This window comes from Culex quinquefasciatus, chromosome 3 (assembly GCF_015732765.1).
Source record: "Culex quinquefasciatus strain JHB chromosome 3, VPISU_Cqui_1.0_pri_paternal, whole genome shotgun sequence".
In the NCBI taxonomy this organism is placed as follows: Eukaryota; Metazoa; Arthropoda; class Insecta; order Diptera; family Culicidae; genus Culex; species Culex quinquefasciatus.
The window spans coordinates 64,436,614-64,460,977 of record NC_051863.1 but is presented as its reverse complement, the minus strand read 5'-3'; the positions used below and the strand labels follow the sequence as shown (position 1 = coordinate 64,460,977).

Below are 24,364 nucleotides of genomic sequence, written 5' to 3'. Positions count from 1 at the left end.
GTGTAAATTTGTACGTGAGGTATTTAGAGTTTCAATGATGTTTATTTATCGAAGATTGCAATAATTTTGATTGTTGACCGATTATTTATAAAAATATCGCCGGTAAAAGCTACAAAAAATATCAGCTTACGGAATTCCTGATAGAGAAAACAACAAATTAAAATCACACCAATTTTCAATGTTACTCCGTGGTACGGTAATCAAAATGACAGTTGAAACGGTTTGTTATAACAAAGTTACATAATGGAGTTATAAAAACTGACTTGAAACAAACTTATATAACTTTATTTCCAATGACAGCCTTTTCTGGAGTTAAGCTCACTGCAGTATAACAAAGCTGACAGCAGCCTTCTTATTGACGTTTAGGCCAGCTTGTTTACTATGAAGCCTCGTGGATAGATGTGGAAGCGCGCCTGGACCTGCCTGGAGATAACAACAAGTCGTCGAAGTCATCGGATCGAATCTTGGGAAAGACGAAGTTTATCAAAAAAATGAAAATCTAAAAGTTCGCCATGAAGAGGGTTTCACATGAATCACAGTTAGAGAGCGCGAAAATATTTTTTTTTTTCATGCAATTTCAATTTTTTTCTAAATAAATCGGCCAGAAACAAGCGTGCCAAAATAGTCAGAGATACTATTCATATTGGCTTCGTCGTTGATTGAAATTCTAATAAGAACTGTTTGTTTACATGTAAGTTGGGTAACGGTTAGACAACTGTTTTCAATCTATCTTTCCTTTTCAGTGTGCGCTTTGATTTGACAGCACAGCCGTTAACCACGCCCCTTTTTTCGTTGAATCTCTTGTTAGCTAGCACAGTGTTGTCAAATACAACAACTTACTCTATAACTTGCATCTTATTCTGGCAAGTTATACAACAGAAAAAAGTGCGCCTTTTCCAATGCACAGGAGTTGTCGAACAAGTTGTGGTAACGAGGCCGTTCGGTTATACAACCAGTTAGGAAATACGTTTATCTGACAAAGTGTGTTGCTTGGGTTCGAAACAATACGAATATTTGCGGAAATTTTTAGTATTTAAAAAAATTCTAATAAAATGATAAGCATGCAGCATTTCGCTTCGTTTGATACCCACAATGAATATTATGAAAATTAGAGTATTTAAAAAAAATACGGGAATTTGTGAATTTTTTTAAATTAAAAAAAACTATGGTAAATTGAAAACCCATACAAAATTTTGCTTCGTTTGATACCCATATTGCAAATTATGAAAATTTGAGTACTTTCTAAAAATACGGTTTTTTATGAACCATTTGAGAACATATTTTACTTATGAGCAATGCGACGAAAACAAACCGGCTTATATGCTTAAAAATATATAAGGGGTATACTGCCGTTCTACACATAATTGTCCCTTGTCATTTTTGGACGATTTTGACTTTTTATCATTTTTAAACTTAGTTTTACGTATACTTTCAGAAAAACACATAAAATCTAGTACTTTGTTAGGAAACTCACCAAAATCAACACCAAGTCTGTTTGTCCCATCGTTGAACCAAGTATTTTCTATCACGAAATCATGAATTTTACGAAGTATTTCATTATGTCTACCTGTTTACCTTCGAGAGGATTACAAATAAGGGCGATAAAATGTTAACCGGGGTGATTAGGGACATATAGGGCGAATAGAGACCTACGGGACAATTATGCGTAGAAACACAGAAATCGATCGATAAATTTCAATCGCGTTTTTCTCAGATGCACTTTTTTGAACATGGGACAATTATGCGTAGAACGGCAGTATATAAGACGCACACAAAAAAAACTTTTTACTAAAAAAATCACCAAAAAATCTAGATAAATTCGGATCGTTTTGCACCCTTCGACAAAGCTGCAGGGAATTAAATTTCCTATAAGAATCTCACAGTTGGACAATTTTGGGCGAGAACTGGGCCACCTGGCAGAAAAATACTGAAACGGTGGTTTTCCTCACACGTTTTCGCAATTTTCTCCATATCTCGGGTGAGTTTTCAAAAAGCCGTAAGAGCCACCGTGACCTCTGACACTAGTTTTCGTTTTTCTCCAAAATGAAACAAAATTTCATGTATCTTAAATTTGGGGCACTTGAAGGACGTTTAGATGAACAATCTCAAGCATTTTTGATATTGGTTTTTCGTAAGTAGGTCGAATACCGATGCAAAAAGGACTCTGTTTACCAATGGCTCTTACGGCTTTTTGAAAACTAATCCGAGATATAAACTTCAACGATAAAAGTGACCCTTAAACCTTAACCGAGTCAGAGGGTACTCCTGATTTTGATTTTTTTAATTGTCACTCTAATCACCCATCATTTTTCTGCATTTTTGAGCCCTTTCAGACTTTTTAAGAAATTTGCCTTAGACGTTCAAACTTGCAGTTCCGTAGCTTTATTGCGAGTCAGCAAACTTGTTTCTACAAAACAAGAAACAAAAAGTCAAAGTAGTTATGTCCTAGACATCACCGGAATGGCGTTGGATAACGTAGCAAGGCGTGTTTTCTGGGCAACCTTAAGGAGAAAAAATAGTCATCGCTACTTTTAAATGTGTCTTATAGAAAATTTTCTCAGCTTTCCAATGCTTCTAAGAGAGAAATGATTCATCGAGAAATTTCTGAGATATCTTTATTTGAATTTTTTGTTTTAAATTCCTTCATCATTGATTGGAAACTTTTCAATAACAATTCAGGAAACTTGTCAAAAGATGTATTTTATGTGTTATTTACTCATCAAAATGTGTTAAGTAAGAGAAGAAACAACTTTGTCAAAGGTTGCAAATCGCTAAACATTTTTAAAATGTGAATATGTAGGATTTATTTTGAAATTAAAATCATAAAACCGTATTAAAATATATGTTTACAATAATTAATAGATTATTACATAATTTTTGTGTACAAATATCAGCTGTCTGCTCTGATTAAGCTTGGATTTAGCTGATATAACCGAAATATTTGCTGGTTTGAGATTGTTAAGGGTATTACTAGATATTTATGAATACATATGATATTTCCTTAACCAAACAAAACCAGTTCCATGGATACCAAAACATATTATTTTCTCGAAATTGAACTACAAATTGCAGTACAGAGATTGGGGAAAAATAGTTTTCACGAGTATGAAAGGTTTTTTTTTTTTTTTTTTTTTGTATGAATGATCAAGGAATCAGCAATATTCTAGAAGTTTTATCTTTTTTTAAACATTTTAAAAGTACCATGAGTTTTGTTCAAATTGCTTCTTTCTGATTTTTTGTTAAAATAATATTTTATTTTCGTTTGAACCAAAAAAAAAAAGTTTTTGAAGTTGTTTTCTACATTCTCAGTTGAAACACACGAATTTTATTGCTACTTTTATATGCATTTTGAACAGTAAAACATGTTTTTAATGTTTTATGTTTACTTCATGCTCTTGAAAGTATTACTTTTGAAGCTTGCAACAGTTATTTGTAGTACACTTTCGATTTTAAATCACGTTTCGTATCTTTGTTCCTGGTTCATTTTTGTTTAAGGAAATATCATATTTATTCAAAATCCAAAGCAAAAAATCCAATAACACCCTTACCAATCTAACACCTGCAAAAATGTTGGTTGTATCAGCTTAATCAGAGTAGGCACTTGATATATGTACACAAAAATTATGTAAGAATCCAGTAATGTTAGTATTTTTTTTATTATATGCTTCTAATTACTGAATGAATCCCGCAAATTAAAAAAAATCAGTTAAAAATATAATTTTCAAAATGTTTAGCGACTTGCAACCTTCTACAAGTTTGTTTCTTGTCTTATTTAGCACATTTTGATGAGTAAATGACACATAAAACACATCATTTGACTAGTTTTGTAACATGTTGTTAAAAAGTTTCCAATAAAGGAATTTAAAACAAAAACGTTACTTAATCCACCCTTAGGTGGTTGGTGCCTTCCTCTCATTCAAAAGGTAATGCTATCCAAAATAGACACGCTCGTGGGAAGGTCTTTAAATTACCTATCCAAAGATAGGTCGCATGATATATTTGGAATACGTTTTCATCTAAATATCTGAGAACTAGCCTCCAAAAAGTGTATAAATAACTCTTAAGTGCTTATAACATTTGATAGGGTTGTCAGATCTTCAATGTGTTGGACGCGTTGGAAAGGTCTTTTGATTACCTGTTCAACGACGGGTTGCATGATAGATCCGGACAACGTTTTCATCGTGATATCTGAGATCCGGCTTCCAAAAAGTGCATAAATAACACTTAATTGCTAATAACTTTTGATAGGGTTGTCAGGAGCGGTCGTGGCTGAATGGTTACGATGTTCGCTTTATAAGCGAATGGTTCTGGGTTCGATACCCATCTGCTCCCAACGAGAAAGTTCTGGACTCATTGAATTTGGAATTAATGAAAAAACTTCAAGCTCACGGCGGGGTTCGATCCCCTGTCCTTAGGATGGGCAAGCAAAAATGCTTTCCACTTAACCGTGGAGTATTGGTAGCTTGAAGAGGAATTAGACTGGTATAGTTGAATCCAAGAATCGGACAAAGAGTCAAATTGAATGCAAGTTGAACATCAGAACTCAAACAAGATTGCATGCAAGATTGCAAGCGCAGTTGAAATTGAATCTAAAAATACCTCGCTATAAATAGCCTGGGCGACTGATAGAATTCATCCAGTAAGAGATGAGAAGAATTGAAAGCATTCCCATTAGAAATGAGAACACACGAAGAATTCGAACAACAATGCCAAAGGTCGTTACCACTCGCCTAGGGTGGCTCCTCAGACCATTCACCTTCCCAAAAACCGTCCAACTCCAAGCGAAACTTACTTGAGGATACCGTGGAGATTTTCCCTTAATACTTTAAAAAAAAAAGTGGAGCATCAACACTTCCCGTCTTCCAAATCCCTTTCCTTGTCCCTGGTGCGCGGTGGAGATGGGAGCGGCCGGCAATGGACGGCTGCCATGGTGGTGAGAATCTGGTTCAGGTGGAATTGGTTCTATTCCTAATTATCGATTCCTAGGCAACTTGGGCTTAGACAATCATCACATCACATGGCGAAAATCCAGTCTGCAATCCGCTAAAATCACCGTCTCCTAGCGAAGCGAAGCGAAGCGAAGCGAATAACTTTTGATAGGGTTGTCAGATCTTCAATGTATTGGTCGCGTTGGAAAGGTCTTTTAAATACCTTTCTAAAAATGTATAACATGCTGGGGTTTCTTACAAAACCACCCTTTTTACAATCTTCCGGACTTTAGTCAAAATCGTTTTTTTAGCATAACTTTTGAAGTACTTTACTAAACTTCATAATTTTCAATAGCGACTTATGGGACCCCAAGACGAATCGAATGAGACCAAAACGGTCCAAAACGGTTAAGCCAGAGCTGAGATAATCGAGTGCATATTTTTTGGTGCACAGACCCACATCCCTACACACACACACACAGACATTTGCTCAGAATTCGATTCTGAGTCGATAGGAGGTATACATGAAGGTGGGTCTAGGAGGTCTAATTGAGAAGTTCAGTTTTCGAGTGATTTTATAGCCTTTCCTCAGTAAGGTGAGGAAGGCAAAACTTCAAATAAAAATATCTCAGAAATTTCTCGATGAAACATTTCGCTCTTAGAAGCATTGGAAAGCTGAGAAAATTTCCTATAAGACACATTTGAAAGTAGCGATGACTATTTTTTCCTGAAAAGGTTGTTCTAGAAAACACACCGTGGTAGTTCATGTTAGTTTTGTTCACTGAGAGGTACTAGAAATACATAAATGCTACATTTTCTTCGATCTTTTATGCATTTTAGGTACCGTAAACTGGGGTGACTTTGATAGCCCGGGGTGACTTTGATAGGGTTTTCAAATGCCTGTCAAATTATTATCCAAACATTTTTGAGAATTTTGAGTGTGGAAACATTAAGGGATAGCTTATTATCACCCCGGGCTATCAAAGTCACCCCAGTTTACGGTACCTGAGGTTTCAATTCGTGTTAGGGAAGCGCTTTTTCGGTGACAAATTTTATGAATTCTACTTGATCTTCCCGTCGGTGTTAGGGAGGGGCTCATTTTGCTATCAAATTCAATAGTTTTAAAACCTCTGCTCTTTTTCGTTACTCAACGTTAAAAACTCTTGAAACATGTCATTCCGATTTCTTGTGAGTTGGCAGAGAATGATCCTAAGACGTTATTCAACGTCAAAAAAAGGAAAATTTGAAAACCCCTACTTTCAAACTGAGCATTGAAGAAATATTTCATGATATTTACCATCCAACATCACAGATGGCGGCAGCTCCATGCTCCATGCTTTCTACGCACACCACAAAAATCCAACGAGAGAGTGTAAGTGCGGTAAATTCAACTTTTGTCAATGTTTTCCATCAGGTGGCACTGTATCAAAGCTTGCATCTTCGTGAACTTTTTCTTCTATTTTTAAAACTCATGCCCGGCTCTCTTGATTTCCAGCTCCAGCTCCAGTTCAGTTTAGTTCTTCAAGTGCCGTGCTCGCGTAAAGACGTAAAAGTGTAAGTTCTCTCTGGTTGCTAGTCTTACTTGTGCAGTTTTGTGATATTTGTTGCTCGAATCCAAAGTGTTCGAAGTGTGCCGCGATTTCTCAAAAAAAACAACGATCAATCCTTGACCAACATTCCTTCACCGTGATACAGAGAGGACAGATCCAGGAGCAAAAAGGAGATTCCTTTCTTGTTACATGTTTTGCATCGCTCTTCTCCACAGTAATTAATCTTGTTTTGTTACCTTGTTCTGTTTGCCTTGATCTGTCATCTCGTGTGTACTCTGCGTTGAAGGGTTGAAGGGAAAAGGACTAGAAGTGACTCGAAATCCTTGCATTGCTCTAACCGTAAACGTTTTTAATTTCTCTTTCGGTTTAAAGTGCTTCTGTCTTAAATCCCACTTTCCACTAAGTTTAAACAACAACAACACAAACCCAACTTCAATCATGTCGACCAACCGTGCCCCGAAATCCGGATTTGCCGCCGAAGCCCAGAGAAAGGTGAGTTTCAAACCGCTCCTCCCTCCCGTATAAGAGATAAGGGCTGTTGTTACCTCTTTGCCGTTGTGGTATTGGTAGTTGGAGCTACTACGTTGATAGGACTATTAGTTAGTAGCGCGGGTGACTTGAGGGGGCTTAATTGAATGCAGGCTGGGTGCTGTTTGCTGATAGTGCCCGATACCAGAATGTTGTGTTTTTTTGCCGACGAATGTGTTTCGGAGAATGTTGGGGATTTTCCGGTAGATGAAAAGAGGTCGGCAATATGTTAGCAAATTGTGCTGAAAAAGCACAAGAAGTAGATTTTGATGATCCTTTAACAATCTTAAATGATTTATTTAGATGGAAATTAGCAATGTTGAAATTCTTAATTCTGTTTTTGAGACCATTGCAAATATTTTTTTAAATTTATTTTGCCAAACTTGGTTTGAAAAATCAGGGGGCAAAAACATTGTTTTTTTAACTTAAAAATTTCAAAGAAATAGCAGGCTAAAAAACTGAAAACTCTCTGAAATGCATTTTTCTGCATTGATAATCATTTTTAACATATTTGGGCACGTTTAAAAATATTGTTTTTAAAAGTAAAAAAAAAAAACAACAGTTCAATAGACATACAAAAAAACCTATATCTTGTTTCTTTGAGAACAAAAAGAGTGATCCTTGTACAAAGATTATTTTCCACCAATCCAAAAGCTGCGATTTGCGCCAAATCTTCAAAAGTTTCGAACTTTGATCTTCCAAAAAAAAAAAAAAAATTTTTTTTAATATATTGATCAATTATTGAGACCAAATACAAAGCAAATGCCCATTTTGGCCTTGTGGAGTTTCTAAACAAATATGACAATTTTCTAAAAATAAATACTTCTTAACAAAACAAATATGATGCATGCTTCAATTCGTTTTGGCGGAAAAGTTTTAGTTAATAAATTGTCAGCGATTTTTCGCCAATTCTTCGAAAAATGATCACATTTGTTAAAGTGAACTGTGCAAAAAATCGTGACAAATCTGGGAAAAAAATCGACGAGGAATCGGATTAGTTGTCTGAGTAATCAAAACTAAGATTTTCATTTAATTTATTTCTTAAATTATTCCCCTCGATTTTTTTTTCGTTATATTTAGGAATGGTCTTTTTTGTAAATATTTGCTTTTGAAGACTTAAAAGAAAACAACTCAAAATCATTTCTTCATCAAATATTTAGGCTTTGTCTTTTTTCGCAACTTTAGTATTATCCACATTTAATTTTCCGTTTTCCAGATTTTTTCATCCATCATGTTTAACTTTTTACCCCCCCTTCTTAATTTCCCCAAAAATCAAAGAGCAAAAAATATTATTGTTAAAAATGGAAAATAGTCATTCAAAAAACCTGATGGTGTCAGTCACTATTAGATCAAACATTGTAAATGATGGCCTTGGAAATAGTGCCCAGAATGTATAGCGTTCCCTTTTGTTTTTTTTTAAATCAAATTTGGGGTTAAAATCTTTTTACAAATTTCACAGTTCAGAGTGTTTACTTTAACGTGTTAAAGTGTTTACTTTAACGTGTTAAAGTGTTTACTTTAACAAAAATAAAAATAAGAAAAAATAGATAAATAATAAAAAACATTTCATGGATTCTAAGAAAACTTGAAAATCTGACAGTTACAGAACTGCAGTCTATGAGGCATTTTGTGATACTTTTGGCTTCTAAATTTTTAAAAATTACGAACAAAATTCAAAATTTAGTTTTTTAATGTTTTTGCCCTTCTCCGTCACACTCGACCAAGGCTGAGGGACAAAAATTTCAAATACAAATTTTACAAGCCTAATTTGCAATTTTTCAACGAGTTTTTTTTAAGGGTGTAACACCAAGGACCAATATTTCCTGAATTTGATGCTAAGTAGAGAAGTTTGGTTGTAGAGGACAACACTAGCGTGCACAGGGTGGGGTAACATGGTGCAACTACCCTACCATCCACAGAAATTTGTTCTAAATTTGGTCAGGGGGTGTCCACAAATGACGTATTTTTTAAAACGTCCATATTATTGCCCCACCTTCCTCAAAGAGCTGGGCACGCTAGTGGAGGACAACAATATGACAAAGATAGCTGGATATTATATTTTTCACAAAAGTTTAGAAATGAATATCCAAGATCCTATCTGTTATCTCTCTCTCAAAACCTTTGAATTGCGAATAAAGTGATCATGAAAATGTAATATTTGTTTCAGGTCCAACAATTATGAAAATAATAATGAACAATAACACTGTATCTACTTTAAAAAAATCTGCTGCAATAATTGTAACAGCCCGAGCAGACGGAAATAACTTGGGAAGGTCAGTTTTTGATATTGTGAGGAGATCGAAATATGTTATTCGGATGATCGGATTAGTTGTTAAAATAACATAAATCAATAACAAAGATTTGTTCGAAGAATAACTTAAACTGTTATTATGTTGTTATTGCAATAACAAACCAATAACACAGAAGGAATCATGAAGGAATAACATAATTTGTTATTTAATGCGGAGAGGTGGAGCAGCATAATAACGAAAAATGTTATTGGACTGGTATGTCTCCATAACAAAAAAAGTTATTGTTTTGGTTTATTTGTAATTTGCAAATAAACCTGCAGTTCTGTACTAGTCAGGGCTGCAGAGTCGGGTTCCTCCAAGCGACTTTGAATCCATACTTTGAAGACAACTCCGACTCTAGATGCAGGATGTGACGTCAACGACGACTTCAGCTCTCCAAAAAAAAAAACCCGACTTCACAAATTCCGACTCCAAGTAAAAGTTGCTGAAAATAAGCTGAATCCGATGCAGTCTCCGAGGTCTCACTCCAGCTCGAACTTCAACGTCAGCTCCGACTTCCTGGCTCTGTGAAAATAATAACAGTTTTTGTTATTCTCATTCTCAATAAATAAATCAATTTCGTTAGGGAATATAACAAAATTAAAAAAAATTAACTCTCCAAAGTTAATTTTATCGGATTAATTTTAGCTTGAAAGCCCATTTCATGGTGAAATAAATGACCCCGATGAAATTGGTCAAAATTATTTCATAGTTCTAGCCAATTTTAGTAAAATCCCTTAGGGGGTATATCAAATAATTAAAAAAATCAACTTTCAAAATTTCAACTTTTCAGAATAATTTTAGCTAAAGGACCCCATTTCATGGCCAAAATAATGATCCCGACGAAATTGGTCAAAATTATCCCATAGTTCTAGCCAATTTTAGCAAAGTCCCTTAGGGGGTATATCAAATAATTAAAAAAATCAACTTTCAAAATTTCATCTTTTAAGAATAATTTTAGCTTAAGGACCCCATTTCATGGCCAAAATAATGACCCTGACGAAATTGGTCAAAATTATCCCATAGTTCTAGCCAATTTGAGCAAAGTTCCTTAGGGGATATAAAAAAAATCAACTTCCAAAATTTCAACTTTTCAGAATAATTTTAGCTTAAGGGCCCCATTTCATGGCCAAAATAATGATCCCGACGAAATTAGACAAAATTATCCCAAAGATCTAAACATATTTAACAAAAGAAAAAATAATAAAAGATTGTGTTATGGACACTTAAAAACTTTTCCATTTGTGCGAATTATGGTAATTTTATTTCTAAGTCAGTATACCGAACGAATAACAAATTTTGTTATTAGGAGAGCTTTTGAAATGTATAACATTTCCTCTTATTAGCGTGTTATTAAACATTTTCAATATAATATCACTTCAATACCAAATTTTGTATTTTATCAGAAACTGTTATTATTTGTTCTTCTTGAAGTTGAACTTCAGTATAAAATAATAACACTTGTTGTTATTTTAACAGGATTTGTTATTGAAAAATTATTCAATTTGTTATTACCGTCTGCCCGGGAGGGCTTATAAACATTTTGACAACTGTTGCTAGTGTGTCAGGAAAATTACCAAACCACGATTTATATTCAAAACTAAATTTTGGTCTATGTTTATTGTGATTCGGTTTATGGTAGACTCTACATTAAGGGTTTATTTTCTTTTTATTTAAATAAAAAATAAAAAAATAGATTGGTATTAGCGAAAAAACAATACTATTTATTGGGTATGAAGAATAAAACATAAGTTTAAAAATGTATGAATTCCTTATGAAAATGGTAACAATTGAAAATGGCAGTAAATTTGGACTACAGATATCAGTTGAAAATAAAATCCCTTCCCATTGCAATGAAATGTTTTAACATTAAGCAATTTTGTCAGAACATTTACCAAATTCCTTCTAAAATGCAAATTTCTTACAGAAAAATCATTTCCATAGAATGATCTCAAAACGAAACCCATCCCTCCCCTAGCCTTACCTATTTATTATCCAATGTTCAGAACGTGTTCGGTCGTTCGTCGTCATCGTCGTCGTCTCCCCCATTTACCTTGTGACACACTGCGCCAAGACGAAGCGGCCGGTAATGTTTAAGGTGAGGCCTCGGCAAGCCAAACGCAAAGGGTACCTCTTTACTCACCAAGACACAATCAATTTGGTCTCTTGGTCTTGGCCGGCCACGTCCACCGACCGGTCAGCGTTAAAGTGTGTGGCTCTTTTTTTTTTATCTGCGCGGACACGCATTCCTTCTTTCTATACTTGGAGGTTCTCTGCTTCTTCTGTTTCTTTAGGCCGGCGGTACTCAGCCCAAAATTGAGTTTTTGCTTCGATGGCGTTGTCCAGCTTAAACTCGGTGAACCCATTGGTTTCCAATTTTTTTTAATTAGACTTTTTTGAACTTAAAAAAGCAAGCAAATCAAACAGGGTTGAATTTAGCAATTCAATAAACCTTTTCTTCAATTCTATGAAAGTAGCTCAAAACAAATTCCAAGCTGGTGATAGCATGTTTTATTGCAGTCTTACACAATGAACAATGCACTTGCGAAACGATAGACAAGATCAAGTGGGTGTGATTCGCTATCGCTGCCCTAGGGCTGTTATCAAACAGATTCAAGATTTGTGTTATCACTAGACATTTGACGTTGGGTTGTTTTTATTGTCATTAGTTTATTGGTTAATTTTATAACACTAAAAGTTTACAAAAATAGTTCTGAAAACAAATCTGTGTTTAGCTGGAATTATTTTATTAAGGGTTTATCATAAACTAATTTATTTTATTTTGGATTTCATTAAAAAAAATAATTTGCTGTAAATTTGTTTTAATTTAAAAGTAAAGTTAATTCTCCACCAACTCACACAGCAGTTGCCCCTACCCCTCTTCGATTTGCGTGAAACTCTGTCCTAAGGGGTAACGTTTGTCCCTGATCATGAATCCGAGGTCCGTTTTTTATATCTCGTGACGGAGGGGCGGTACGACCCCTTCCATTTTTGAGCATGCCAAAAAAAGGTGTTTTTCAAAAATTTGCAGCCTGAAACGTCGATGAGATAAAATTTTGGTGTCAAAGGGACTTTTATGTAAAATTAGACGCCCGATTTGATGGCGTATTCAGAATTCAGAAAAAAACGTATTTTCATCGAAAAAAACACTAATTTTTTTTTAAATTCTCCCATTTTCCGTTACCCGACTGTAAAATTTTTTAAACATGTAATTTTAAGGGAAATTCAATGTTCTTTACGAATCTGCATTGACCCAGAAGGGTCATTTTTTCATTTAGAACAAAATTTTTCATTTTAAAATTTCGTGTTTTTTTCTAACTTTGCAGGGTTATTTTTAAGAGTGTAACAATGTTCTACAAAGTTGTAGAGCAGACAATTACAAAAAATTTGATTTATAGACATAAGGGGTTGCTTATAAACATCACGAGTTATCGCAATTTTACGAAAAAGTTCAAGATGGTATGTCAGAGACATAACCGAAAGACATAGGACCAAACAATTTGAATGTGTTTTTGGATTGCTAGTGAAATCTGAAATAAGATTATTTTATTTTGTTTCATAGATTTGTCGGCAAAATTGTCATAAATGTTCTCCCAAGGTGAACCTTCTATAAGGGCACCGGCAACTCCAGGTTGTGGCCACTACGGTCGAAATGTCAATTTTCATGTTCAGTATCAAAAACCATGAATTTTGATATCCATATTGCCACAACTCGTATGGTTCTGTTAAAGACCCTCCGGGCCCCGGGAAACCTGCTTTGAGATCACCGGTCACTCAAGGTTGTGGCCACTACTGTCGGAATGTCAATTTTCATGTACAGTATCAAAAACCATGAATTTTGATACCAATATGCCACAACTCGTATGGTTCTGTAAAAAGTCCTCCGGGCCCCGGGGGAACCTGCTTTAAGGGCACCGGCCACTCCAGGTTGTGGCCACTACTGTTGAAATGGCCATTATGTTCAGTATTAAAAACCATGAATTTTGATACCCATATTGCCACAACTCGTATGTTTCTGTAAATGTCCCCCCAGGCCCCGGGGGAACCTTCTTTGAGGGCACCAGCCACTCCAGGTTGTGGCCACTACTGTCGAAATGGCCATTATTATGTTCAGTATAAAAAACCATGAATTTTGATACCCATATTGCCACAACTCGTATGTTTCTGTAAATGTCCCCCCAGGCCCCGGGAGAACCTTCTTTGAGGGCACCGGCCACTCCAGGTTGTGGCCACTACTGTCGAAATGGCCATTATTATGTTCAGTATCAAAAACCATGAATTTTGATACCCATATTGCCACAACTCGTATGTTTCTGTAAATGTCCCCCCAGGCCCCGGGGGAACCTTCTTTGAGGGCACCGGCGACTCCAGGTTGTGGCCACTACTGTCGAAATAGCCATTTTTATGTTCAGTATCAAAAACCATGAATTTTGATACCCATATTGCCACAACTCGTATGTTTCTGTAAATGTCCCCCCAGGCCCCGGGGGAACCTTCTTTGAGGGCACCGGCGACTCCAGGTTGTGGCCACTACTGTCGAAATAGCCATTTTTATGTTCAGTATCAAAAACCATGAATTTTGATACCCATATTGCCACAACTCGTATGTTTCTGTAAATGTCCCCCCAGGCCCCGGGGGAACCTTCTTTGAGGGCACCGGCGACTCCAGGTTGTGGCCACTACTGTCGAAATAGCCATTTTTATGTTCAGTATCAAAAACCATGAATTTTGATACCCATATTGCCACAACTCGTATGTTTCTGTAAATGTCCCCCCAGGCCCCGGGGGAACCTTCTTTGAGGGCACCGGCCACTCCAGGTTGTGGCCACTACTGTCGAAATGGCCATTATTATGTCCAGTATAAAAACCATGAATTTTGATACCCATATTGCCACAACTCGTATGTTTCTGTAAATGTCCCCCAGGCCCCGGGGAACCTTCTTTGAGGGCACCGGCCACTCCAGGTTGTGGCCACTACTGTCAAAATGGCCATTATTATGTTCAGTATCAAAACCATGAATTTTGATACCCATATTGCCACAACTCGTATGTTTCTGTAAATGTCCCCCAGGCCCCGGGGAACCTTCTTTGAGGGCACCGGCCACTCCAGGTTGTGGCCACTACTGTCGAAATAGCCATTATTATGTTCAGTATCAAAACCATGAATTTTGATACCCATATTGCCACAACTCGTATGTTTCTGTAAATGTCCCCCAGGCCCCGGGGGAACCTTCTTTGAGGGCACCGGCCACTCCAGGTTGTGGCCACTACTGTCGAAATGGCCATTATTATGTCCAGTATAAAAAACCATGAATTTTGATACCCATATTGCCACAACTCGTATGTTTCTGTAAATGTCCCCCCAGGCCCCGGGGGAACCTTCTTTGAGGGCACCGGCCACTCCAGGTTGTGGCCACTACTGTCAAAATGGCCATTATTATGTTCAGTATCAAAAACCATGAATTTTGATACCCATATTGCCACAACTCGTATGTTTCTGTAAATGTCCCCCAGGCCCCGGGGGAACCTTCTTTGAGGGCACCGGCCACTCCAGGTTGTGGCCACTACTGTCGAAATGGCCATTATTATGTCCAGTATAAAAAACCATGAATTTTGATACCCATATTGCCACAACTCGTATGTTTCTGTAAATGTCCCCCCAGGCCCCGGGGGAACCTTCTTTGAGGGCACCGGCCACTCCAGGTTGTGGCCACTACTGTCAAAATGGCCATTATTATGTTCAGTATCAAAAACCATGAATTTTGATACCCATATTGCCACAACTCGTATGTTTCTGTAAATGTTCCCCCAGGCCCCGGGGGAACCTTCTTTGAGGGCACCGGCCACTCCAGGTTGTGGCCACTACTGTCGAAATAGCCATTATTATGTTCAGTATCAAAAACCATGAATTTTGATACCCATATTGCCACAACTCGTATGTTTCTGTAAATGTCCCCCCAGGCCCCGGGGGAACCTTCTTTGAGGGCACCGGCCACTCCAGGTTGTGGCCACTACTGTCGAAATGGCCATTATTATGTCCAGTATAAAAAACCATGAATTTTGATACCCATATTGCCACAACTCGTATGTTTCTGTAAATGTCCCCCCAGGCCCCGGGGGAACCTTCTTTGAGGGCACCGGCCACTCCAGGTTGTGGCCACTACTGTCGAAATAGCCATTATTATGTTCAGTATCAAAAACCATGAATTTTGATACCCATATTGCCACAACTCGTATGTTTCTGTAAATGTCCCCCCAGGCCCCGGGGGAACCTTCTTTGAGGGCACCGGCCACTCCAGGTTGTGGCCACTACTGTCGAAATGGCCATTATTATGTCCAGTATAAAAAACCATGAATTTTGATACCCATATTGCCACAACTCGTATGTTTCTGTAAATGTCCCCCCAGGCCCCGGGGGAACCTTCTTTGAGGGCACCGGCCACTCCAGGTTGTGGCCACTACTGTCGAAATGGCCATTATTATGTCCAGTATAAAAAACCATGAATTTTGATACCCATATTGCCACAACTCGTATGTTTCTGTAAATGTCCCCCCAGGCCCCGGGGGAACCTTCTTTGAGGGCACCGGCCACTCCAGGTTGTGGCCACTACTGTCAAAATGGCCATTATTATGTTCAGTATCAAAAACCATGAATTTTGATACCCATATTGCCACAACTCGTATGTTTCTGTAAATGTCCCCCCAGGCCCCGGGGGAACCTTCTTTGAGGGCACCGGCCACTCCAGGTTGTGGCCACTACTGTCGAAATAGCCATTATTATGTTCAGTATCAAAAACCATGAATTTTGATACCCATATTGCCACAACTCGTATGTTTCTGTAAATGTCCCCCCAGGCCCCGGGGGAACCTTCTTTGAGGGCACCGGCCACTCCAGGTTGTGGCTACTACTGTCGAAATGGCCATTATTATGTCCAGTATAAAAAACCATGAATTTTGATACCCATATTGCCACAACTCGTATGTTTCTGTAAATGTCCCCCAGGCCCCGGGGAACCTTCTTTGAGGGCACCGGCCACTCCAGGTTGTGGCCACTACTGTCAAAATGGCCATTATTATGTTCAGTATCAAAAACCATGAATTTTGATACCCATATTGCCACAACTCGTATGTTTCTGTAAATGTCCCCCCAGGCCCCGGGGGAACCTTCTTTGAGGGCACCGGCCACTCCAGGTTGTGGCCACTACTGTCGAAATAGCCATTATTATGTTCAGTATCAAAAACCATGAATTTTGATACCCATATTGCCACAACTCGTATGTTTCTGTAAATGTCCCCCCAGGCCCCGGGGGAACCTTCTTTGAGGGCACCGGCCACTCCAGGTTGTGGCCACTACTGTCAAAATGGCCATTATTATGTTCAGTATCAAAAACCATGAATTTTGATACCCATATTGCCACAACTCGTATGTTTCTGTAAATGTCCCCCCAGGCCCCGGGGGAACCTTCTTTGAGGGCACCGGCCACTCCAGGTTGTGGCCACTACTGTCAAAATGGCCATTATTATGTTCAGTATCAAAAACCATGAATTTTGATACCCATATTGCCACAACTCGTATGTCTTCTTTGAGGGCACCGGCCACTCCAGGTTGTGGCCACTACTGTCGAAATAGCCATTATTATGTTCAGTATCAAAACCATGAATTTTGATACCCATATTGCCACAACTCGTATGTTTCTGTAAATGTCCCCCAGGCCCCGGGGGAACCTTCTTTGAGGGCACCGGCCACTCCAGGTTGTGGCCACTACTGTCGAAATGGCCATTATTATGTCCAGTATAAAAAACCATGAATTTTGATACCCATATTGCCACAACTCGTATGTTTCTGTAAATGTCCCCCCAGGCCCCGGGGGAACCTTCTTTGAGGGCACCGGCCACTCCAGGTTGTGGCCACTACTGTCGAAATGGCCATTATTATGTCCAGTATAAAAAACCATGAATTTTGATACCCATATTGCCACAACTCGTATGTTTCTGTAAATGTCCCCCCAGGCCCCGGGGGAACCTTCTTTGAGGGCACCGGCCACTCCAGGTTGTGGCCACTACTGTCAAAATGGCCATTATTATGTTCAGTATCAAAAACCATGAATTTTGATACCCATATTGCCACAACTCGTATGTTTCTGTAAATGTCCCCCCAGGCCCCGGGGGAACCTTCTTTGAGGGCACCGGCCACTCCAGGTTGTGGCCACTACTGTCGAAATAGCCATTATTATGTTCAGTATCAAAAACCATGAATTTTGATACCCATATTGCCACAACTCGTATGTTTCTGTAAATGTCCCCCCAGGCCCCGGGGGAACCTTCTTTGAGGGCACCGGCCACTCCAGGTTGTGGCCACTACTGTCGAAATGGCCATTATTATGTCCAGTATAAAAACCATGAATTTTGATACCCATATTGCCACAACTCGTATGTTTCTGTAAATGTCCCCCCAGGCCCCGGGGGAACCTTCTTTGAGGGCACCGGCCACTCCAGGTTGTGGCCACTACTGTCAAAATGGCCATTATTATGTTCAGTATCAAAAACCATGAATTTTGATACCCATATTGCCACAACTCGTATGTTTCTGTAAATGTCCCCCCAGGCCCCGGGGGAACCTTCTTTGAGGGCACCGGCCACTCCAGGTTGTGGCCACTACTGTCAAAATGGCCATTATTATGTTCAGTATCAAAAACCATGAATTTTGATACCCATATTGCCACAACTCGTATGTTTCTGTAAATGTCCCCCCAGGCCCCGGGGAACCTTCTTTGAGGGCACCGGCCACTCCAGGTTGTGGCCACTACTGTCGAAATAGCCATTATTATGTTCAGTATCAAAACCATGAATTTTGATACCCATATTGCCACAACTCGTATGTTTCTGTAAATGTCCCCCAGGCCCCGGGGAACCTTCTTTGAGGGCACCGGCCACTCCAGGTTGTGGCCACTACTGTCAAAATGGCCATTATTATGTTCAGTATCAAAACCATGAATTTTGATACCCATATTGCCACAACTCGTATGTTTCTGTAAATGTCCCCCAGGCCCCGGGGAACCTTCTTTGAGGGCACCGGCCACTCCAGGTTGTGGCCACTACTGTCGAAATAGCCATTATTATGTTCAGTATCAAAACCATGAATTTTGATACCCATATTGCCACAACTCGTATGTTTCTGTAAATGTCCCCCAGGCCCCGGGGAACCTTCTTTGAGGGCACCGGCCACTCCAGGTTGTGGCCACTACTGTCGAAATGGCCATTATTATGTCCAGTATAAAAAACCATGAATTTTGATACCCATATTGCCACAACTCGTATGTTTCTGTAAATGTCCCCCCAGGCCCCGGGGGAACCTTCTTTGAGGGCACCGGCCACTCCAGGTTGTGGCCACTACTGTCAAAATGGCCATTATTATGTTCAGTATCAAAAACCATGAATTTTGATACCCATATTGCCACAACTCGTATGTCTTCTTTGAGGGCACCGGCCACTCCAGGTTGTGGCCACTACTGTCGAAATAGCCATTATTAGGGTTAGTGAATTTTCACGATTTCGCGGACAGTGTGAAATTCGTGAAATTTGAAGATTTCCGTGAAATCCCGTGAAATTTATCAATTTTCTCAATAATAAATATTTCATCTATATAGTGAACTTTATTAGTTTTTAATGGAAAACCGTGCTATTAACCATTTGGAGAATTGTTAGCAAATTAACATAAATTTTGGATACATTTAATGAGAAGTGAATGCTGTGAATACATAAATCATATTAACAAAAATCACTCAAAGTAAAAAAAACATATTCTCGGAATCATCAAGTTATCACAAGAAAGATAACATCAACTTTTTGATTTCAGTTATTCTCATACCAAAAAGTTTAAATTTGTACAAATGTTGACTTTTTCAACCAAAACTTGTTAAAATCGTCTAAACAAATATATTGTGATACATTTTTGATTTATTTAAATTGAATTGATTTTGGAAATTTAAGATTTTTCTGAGTTCTGTTTTATTTAAACAATATTTGTTTATTTGGGTGGATGCTTCAGCATTGCTTCACGTTGATGTTAAAAATACCACTTTTTTGTTTGCTGTTCTGATTTTGAATAAAATTTTGGAGATTTCGTTGCTGATCAAATTAATTTTGCCTATTGATTTTTAATTTAGTTTTTGAAAAGGTGATGAAAATTTAAAACATATTTTTAACAGTGCAAAATGTCGCAGAAAATTCAAATTATTCCAATCTGATATGATATTCAATAAAATGTAAAAGATAAAAAAGATGCAAACCAGGGATTTAATAGCTCTGTTAGTCGAATAATAAAACTCGAGCAGACGGGAATAACTTAGGAATAACATAATACTAGGTCAATAACATTTTATGTTATTTATAACAAGATTTGTTATTCGCCGTTATGATTTTTTTTTTGTTATTGGATTGTTATTGTAATAACAGACTAATCACTTTTTTAGTTATTCTTCGAACAAATCTTTGTTATTATTTTTTTGTTATTTTAACAACTAATCCGATCATCCCAATAACAGTTGGCGGTATTCTTCCATAACAAAAAATGTTATTCCCAAGTTGTTTTGGCTTTCAACCAATATCGGACCAATAACACATTTTGTTATGATAACAAAAACTGTTATTTAACTCTTATGCAAAAATGTTTTTTTCAGGAAGATTCCATTACATTTTCTGTTATTTTAACAGTATTTGTTATTGAAATGGCATGCATTTTGTTATTACCGTCTGTCCGGGAAAGCAGTTCAGTAAATGAAAATAAGTATGCCCTACATTTCGTTTCAAAATGTATATAGAGCCTTCCTTAACACCTAAACTCCCGAGCTCGAGAAAAAGGGGAAATTTCATTACAAATTCCCCCTTTTTCTCGAGCTTGACAGTTTAGGTGATAAGACACGTGAAAAGGTTTTTTTTTCAGTAAAGTTTTGTTTTAGATTATTGAAGGTTAATATATAATGAAACATAAAAAGTAGTTTCTGTGATGTAAACATAAGTTTTTAAGGGTTATTTGAACATTTTTCACGTTCCGCGAAATTTCCGTGAAATTTGGTGTTTTGAAATTATGGTCCCCGTGAAATATGCCATTTTTAAGCGTGAAAAATCACTAAGCCTAGCCATTATTATGTTCAGTATCAAAAACCATGAATTTTGATACCCATATTGCCACAACTCGTATGTTTCTGTAAATGTCCCCCCAGGCCCCGGGGGAACCTTCTTTGAGGGCACCGGCCACTCCAGGTTGTGGCCACTACTGTCGAAATGGCCATTATTATGTCCAGTATAAAAAACCATGAATTTTGATACCCATATTGCCACAACTCGTATGTTTCTGTAAATGTCCCCCCAGGCCCCGGGGGAACCTTCTTTGAGGGCACCGGCCACTCCAGGTTGTGGCCACTACTGTCGAAATGGCCATTATTATGTCCAGTATAAAAAACCATGAATTTTGATACCCATATTGCCACAACTCGTATGTTTCTGTAAATGTCCCCCCAGGCCCCGGGGGAACCTTCTTTGAGGGCACCGGCCACTCCAGGTTGTGGCCACTACTGTCAAAATGGCCATTATTATGTTCAGTATCAAAACCATGAATTTTGATACCCATATTGCCACAACTCGTATGTTTCTGTAAATGTCCCCCCAGGCCCCGGGGGAACCTTCTTTGAGGGCACCGGCCACTCCAGGTTGTGGCCACTACTGTCGAAATAGCCATTATTATGTTCAGTATCAAAAACCATGAATTTTGATACCCATATTGCCACAACTCGTATGTTTCTGTAAATGTCCCCCCAGGCCCCGGGGGAACCTTCTTTGAGGGCACCGGCCACTCCAGGTTGTGGCCACTACTGTCGAAATGGCCATTATTATGTCCAGTATAAAAAACCATGAATTTTGATACCCATATTGCCACAACTCGTATGTTTCTGTAAATGTCCCCCAGGCCCCGGGGAACCTTCTTTGAGGGCACCGGCCACTCCAGGTTGTGGCCACTACTGTCAAAATGGCCATTATTATGTTCAGTATCAAAACCATGAATTTTGATACCCATATTGCCACAACTCGTATGTTTCTGTAAATGTCCCCCAGGCCCCGGGGAACCTTCTTTGAGGGCACCGGCCACTCCAGGTTGTGGCCACTACTGTCAAAATGGCCATTATTATGTTCAGTATCAAAACCATGAATTTTGATACCCATATTGCCACAACTCGTATGTTTCTGTAAATGTCCCCCAGGCCCCGGGGAACCTTCTTTGAGGGCACCGGCCACTCCAGGTTGTGGCCACTACTGTCGAAATAGCCATTATTATGTTCAGTATCAAAACCATGAATTTTGATACCCATATTGCCACAACTCGTATGTTTCTGTAAATGTCCCCCAGGCCCCGGGGAACCTTCTTTGAGGGCACCGGCCACTCCAGGTTGTGGCCACTACTGTCAAAATGGCCATTATTATGTTCAGTATCAAAACCATGAATTTTGATACCCATATTGCCACAACTCGTATGTTTCTGTAAATGTCCCCCAGGCCCCGGGGAACCTTCTTTGAGGGCACCGGCCACTCCAGGTTGTGGCCACTACTGTCGAAATAGCCATTATTATGTTCAGTATCAAAACCATGAATTTTGATACCCATATTGCCACAACTCGTATGTTTCTGTAAATGTCCCCCAGGCCCCGGGGAACCTTCTTTGAGGGCACCGGCCACTCCAGGTTGTGGCCACTACTGTCGAAATGGCCATTATTATGTCCAGTATAAAAAACCATGAATTTTGATACCCATATTGCCACAACTCGTATGTTTCTGTAAATGTCCCCCCAGGCCCCGGGGGAACCTTCTTTGAGGGCACCGGCCACTCCAGGTTGTGGCCACTACTGTCAAAATGGCCATTATTATGTTCAGTATCAAAACCATGAATTTTGATACCCATATTGCCACAACTCGTATGTTTCTGTAAATGTCCCCCAGGCCCGGGGAACCTTCTTTGAGGGCACCGGCCACTCCAGGTTGTGGCCACTACTGTCGAAATGGCCATTATTATGTCCAGTATAAAAAACCATGAATTTTGATACCCATATTGCCACAACTCGTATGTTTCTGTAAATGTCCCCCCAGGCCCCGGGGGAACCTTCTTTGAGGGCACCGGCCACTCCAGGTTGTGGCCACTACTGTCAAAATGGCCATTATTATGTTCAGTATCAAAAACCATGAATTTTGATACCCATATTGCCACAACTCGTATGTTTCTGTAAATGTTCCCCCAGGCCCCGGGGGAACCTTCTTTGAGGGCACCGGCCACTCCAGGTTGTGGCCACTACTGTCGAAATAGCCATTATTATGTTCAGTATCAAAAACCATGAATTTTGATACCCATATTGCCACAACTCGTATGTTTCTGTAAATGTCCCCCCAGGCCCCGGGGGAACCTTCTTTGAGGGCACCGGCCACTCCAGGTTGTGGCCACTACTGTCGAAATGGCCATTATTATGTCCAGTATAAAAAACCATGAATTTTGATACCCATATTGCCACAACTCGTATGTTTCTGTAAATGTCCCCCCAGGCCCCGGGGGAACCTTCTTTGAGGGCACCGGCCACTCCAGGTTGTGGCCACTACTGTCGAAATAGCCATTATTATGTTCAGTATCAAAAACCATGAATTTTGATACCCATATTGCCACAACTCGTATGTTTCTGTAAATGTCCCCCCAGGCCCCGGGGGAACCTTCTTTGAGGGCACCGGCCACTCCAGGTTGTGGCCACTACTGTCGAAATGGCCATTATTATGTCAGTATAAAAACCATGAATTTTGATACCCATATTGCCACAACTCGTATGTTTCTGTAAATGTCCCCCAGGCCCCGGGGAACCTTCTTTGAGGGCACCGGCCACTCCAGGTTGTGGCCACTACTGTCGAAATGGCCATTATTATGTCCAGTATAAAAACCATGAATTTTGATACCCATATTGCCACAACTCGTATGTTTCTGTAAATGTCCCCCAGGCCCCGGGGAACCTTCTTTGAGGGCACCGGCCACTCCAGGTTGTGGCCACTACTGTCAAAATGGCCATTATTATGTTCAGTATCAAAACCATGAATTTTGATACCCATATTGCCACAACTCGTATGTTTCTGTAAATGTCCCCCAGGCCCCGGGGAACCTTCTTTGAGGGCACCGGCCACTCCAGGTTGTGGCCACTACTGTCGAAATAGCCATTATTATGTTCAGTATCAAAACCATGAATTTTGATACCCATATTGCCACAACTCGTATGTTTCTGTAAATGTCCCCCAGGCCCCGGGGAACCTTCTTTGAGGGCACCGGCCACTCCAGGTTGTGGCCACTACTGTCGAAATGGCCATTATTATGTCCAGTATAAAAACCATGAATTTTGATACCCATATTGCCACAACTCGTATGTTTCTGTAAATGTCCCCCAGGCCCCGGGGAACCTTCTTTGAGGGCACCGGCCACTCCAGGTTGTGGCCACTACTGTCAAAATGGCCATTATTATGTTCAGTATCAAAACCATGAATTTTGATACCCATATTGCCACAACTCGTATGTTTCTGTAAATGTCCCCCAGGCCCCGGGGAACCTTCTTTGAGGGCACCGGCCACTCCAGGTTGTGGCCACTACTGTCGAAATAGCCATTATTATGTTCAGTATCAAAAACCATGAATTTCGATACCCATATTGCCACAACTCGTATGTTTCTGTAAATGTCCCCCCAGGCCCCGGGGGAACCTTCTTTGAGGGCACCGGCCACTCCAGGTTGTGGCCACTACTGTCGAAATGGCCATTATTATGTCCAGTATAAAAACCATGAATTTTGATACCCATATTGCCACAACTCGTATGTTTCTGTAAATGTCCCCCAGGCCCCGGGGAACCTTCTTTGAGGGCACCGGCCACTCCAGGTTGTGGCCACTACTGTCAAAATGGCCATTATTATGTTCAGTATCAAAAACCATGAATTTTGATACCCATATTGCCACAACTCGTATGTCTTCTTTGAGGGCACCGGCCACTCCAGGTTGTGGC

At 39.4% G+C, this 24,364-nt stretch overlaps 1 protein-coding gene across 1 annotated transcript in view; it reads left to right on the top strand.

Annotated features, from left to right (window-relative positions):
• The first annotated feature begins 6,376 nt into the window (after positions 1–6,376).
• Positions 6,377–24,364, top strand: part of LOC6042562 (myophilin) — a 92,360-nt gene continuing 74,372 nt past the window's right edge. Inside the window, exons 1-2 of the mRNA XM_038262534.1 lie at positions 6,377–6,482; positions 6,851–6,970. Coding sequence (XP_038118462.1) covers positions 6,917–6,970 — 54 coding nt within the window. The 5' untranslated portion in view covers positions 6,377–6,482; positions 6,851–6,916. The remainder of the gene's footprint in view (positions 6,483–6,850; positions 6,971–24,364) is intronic.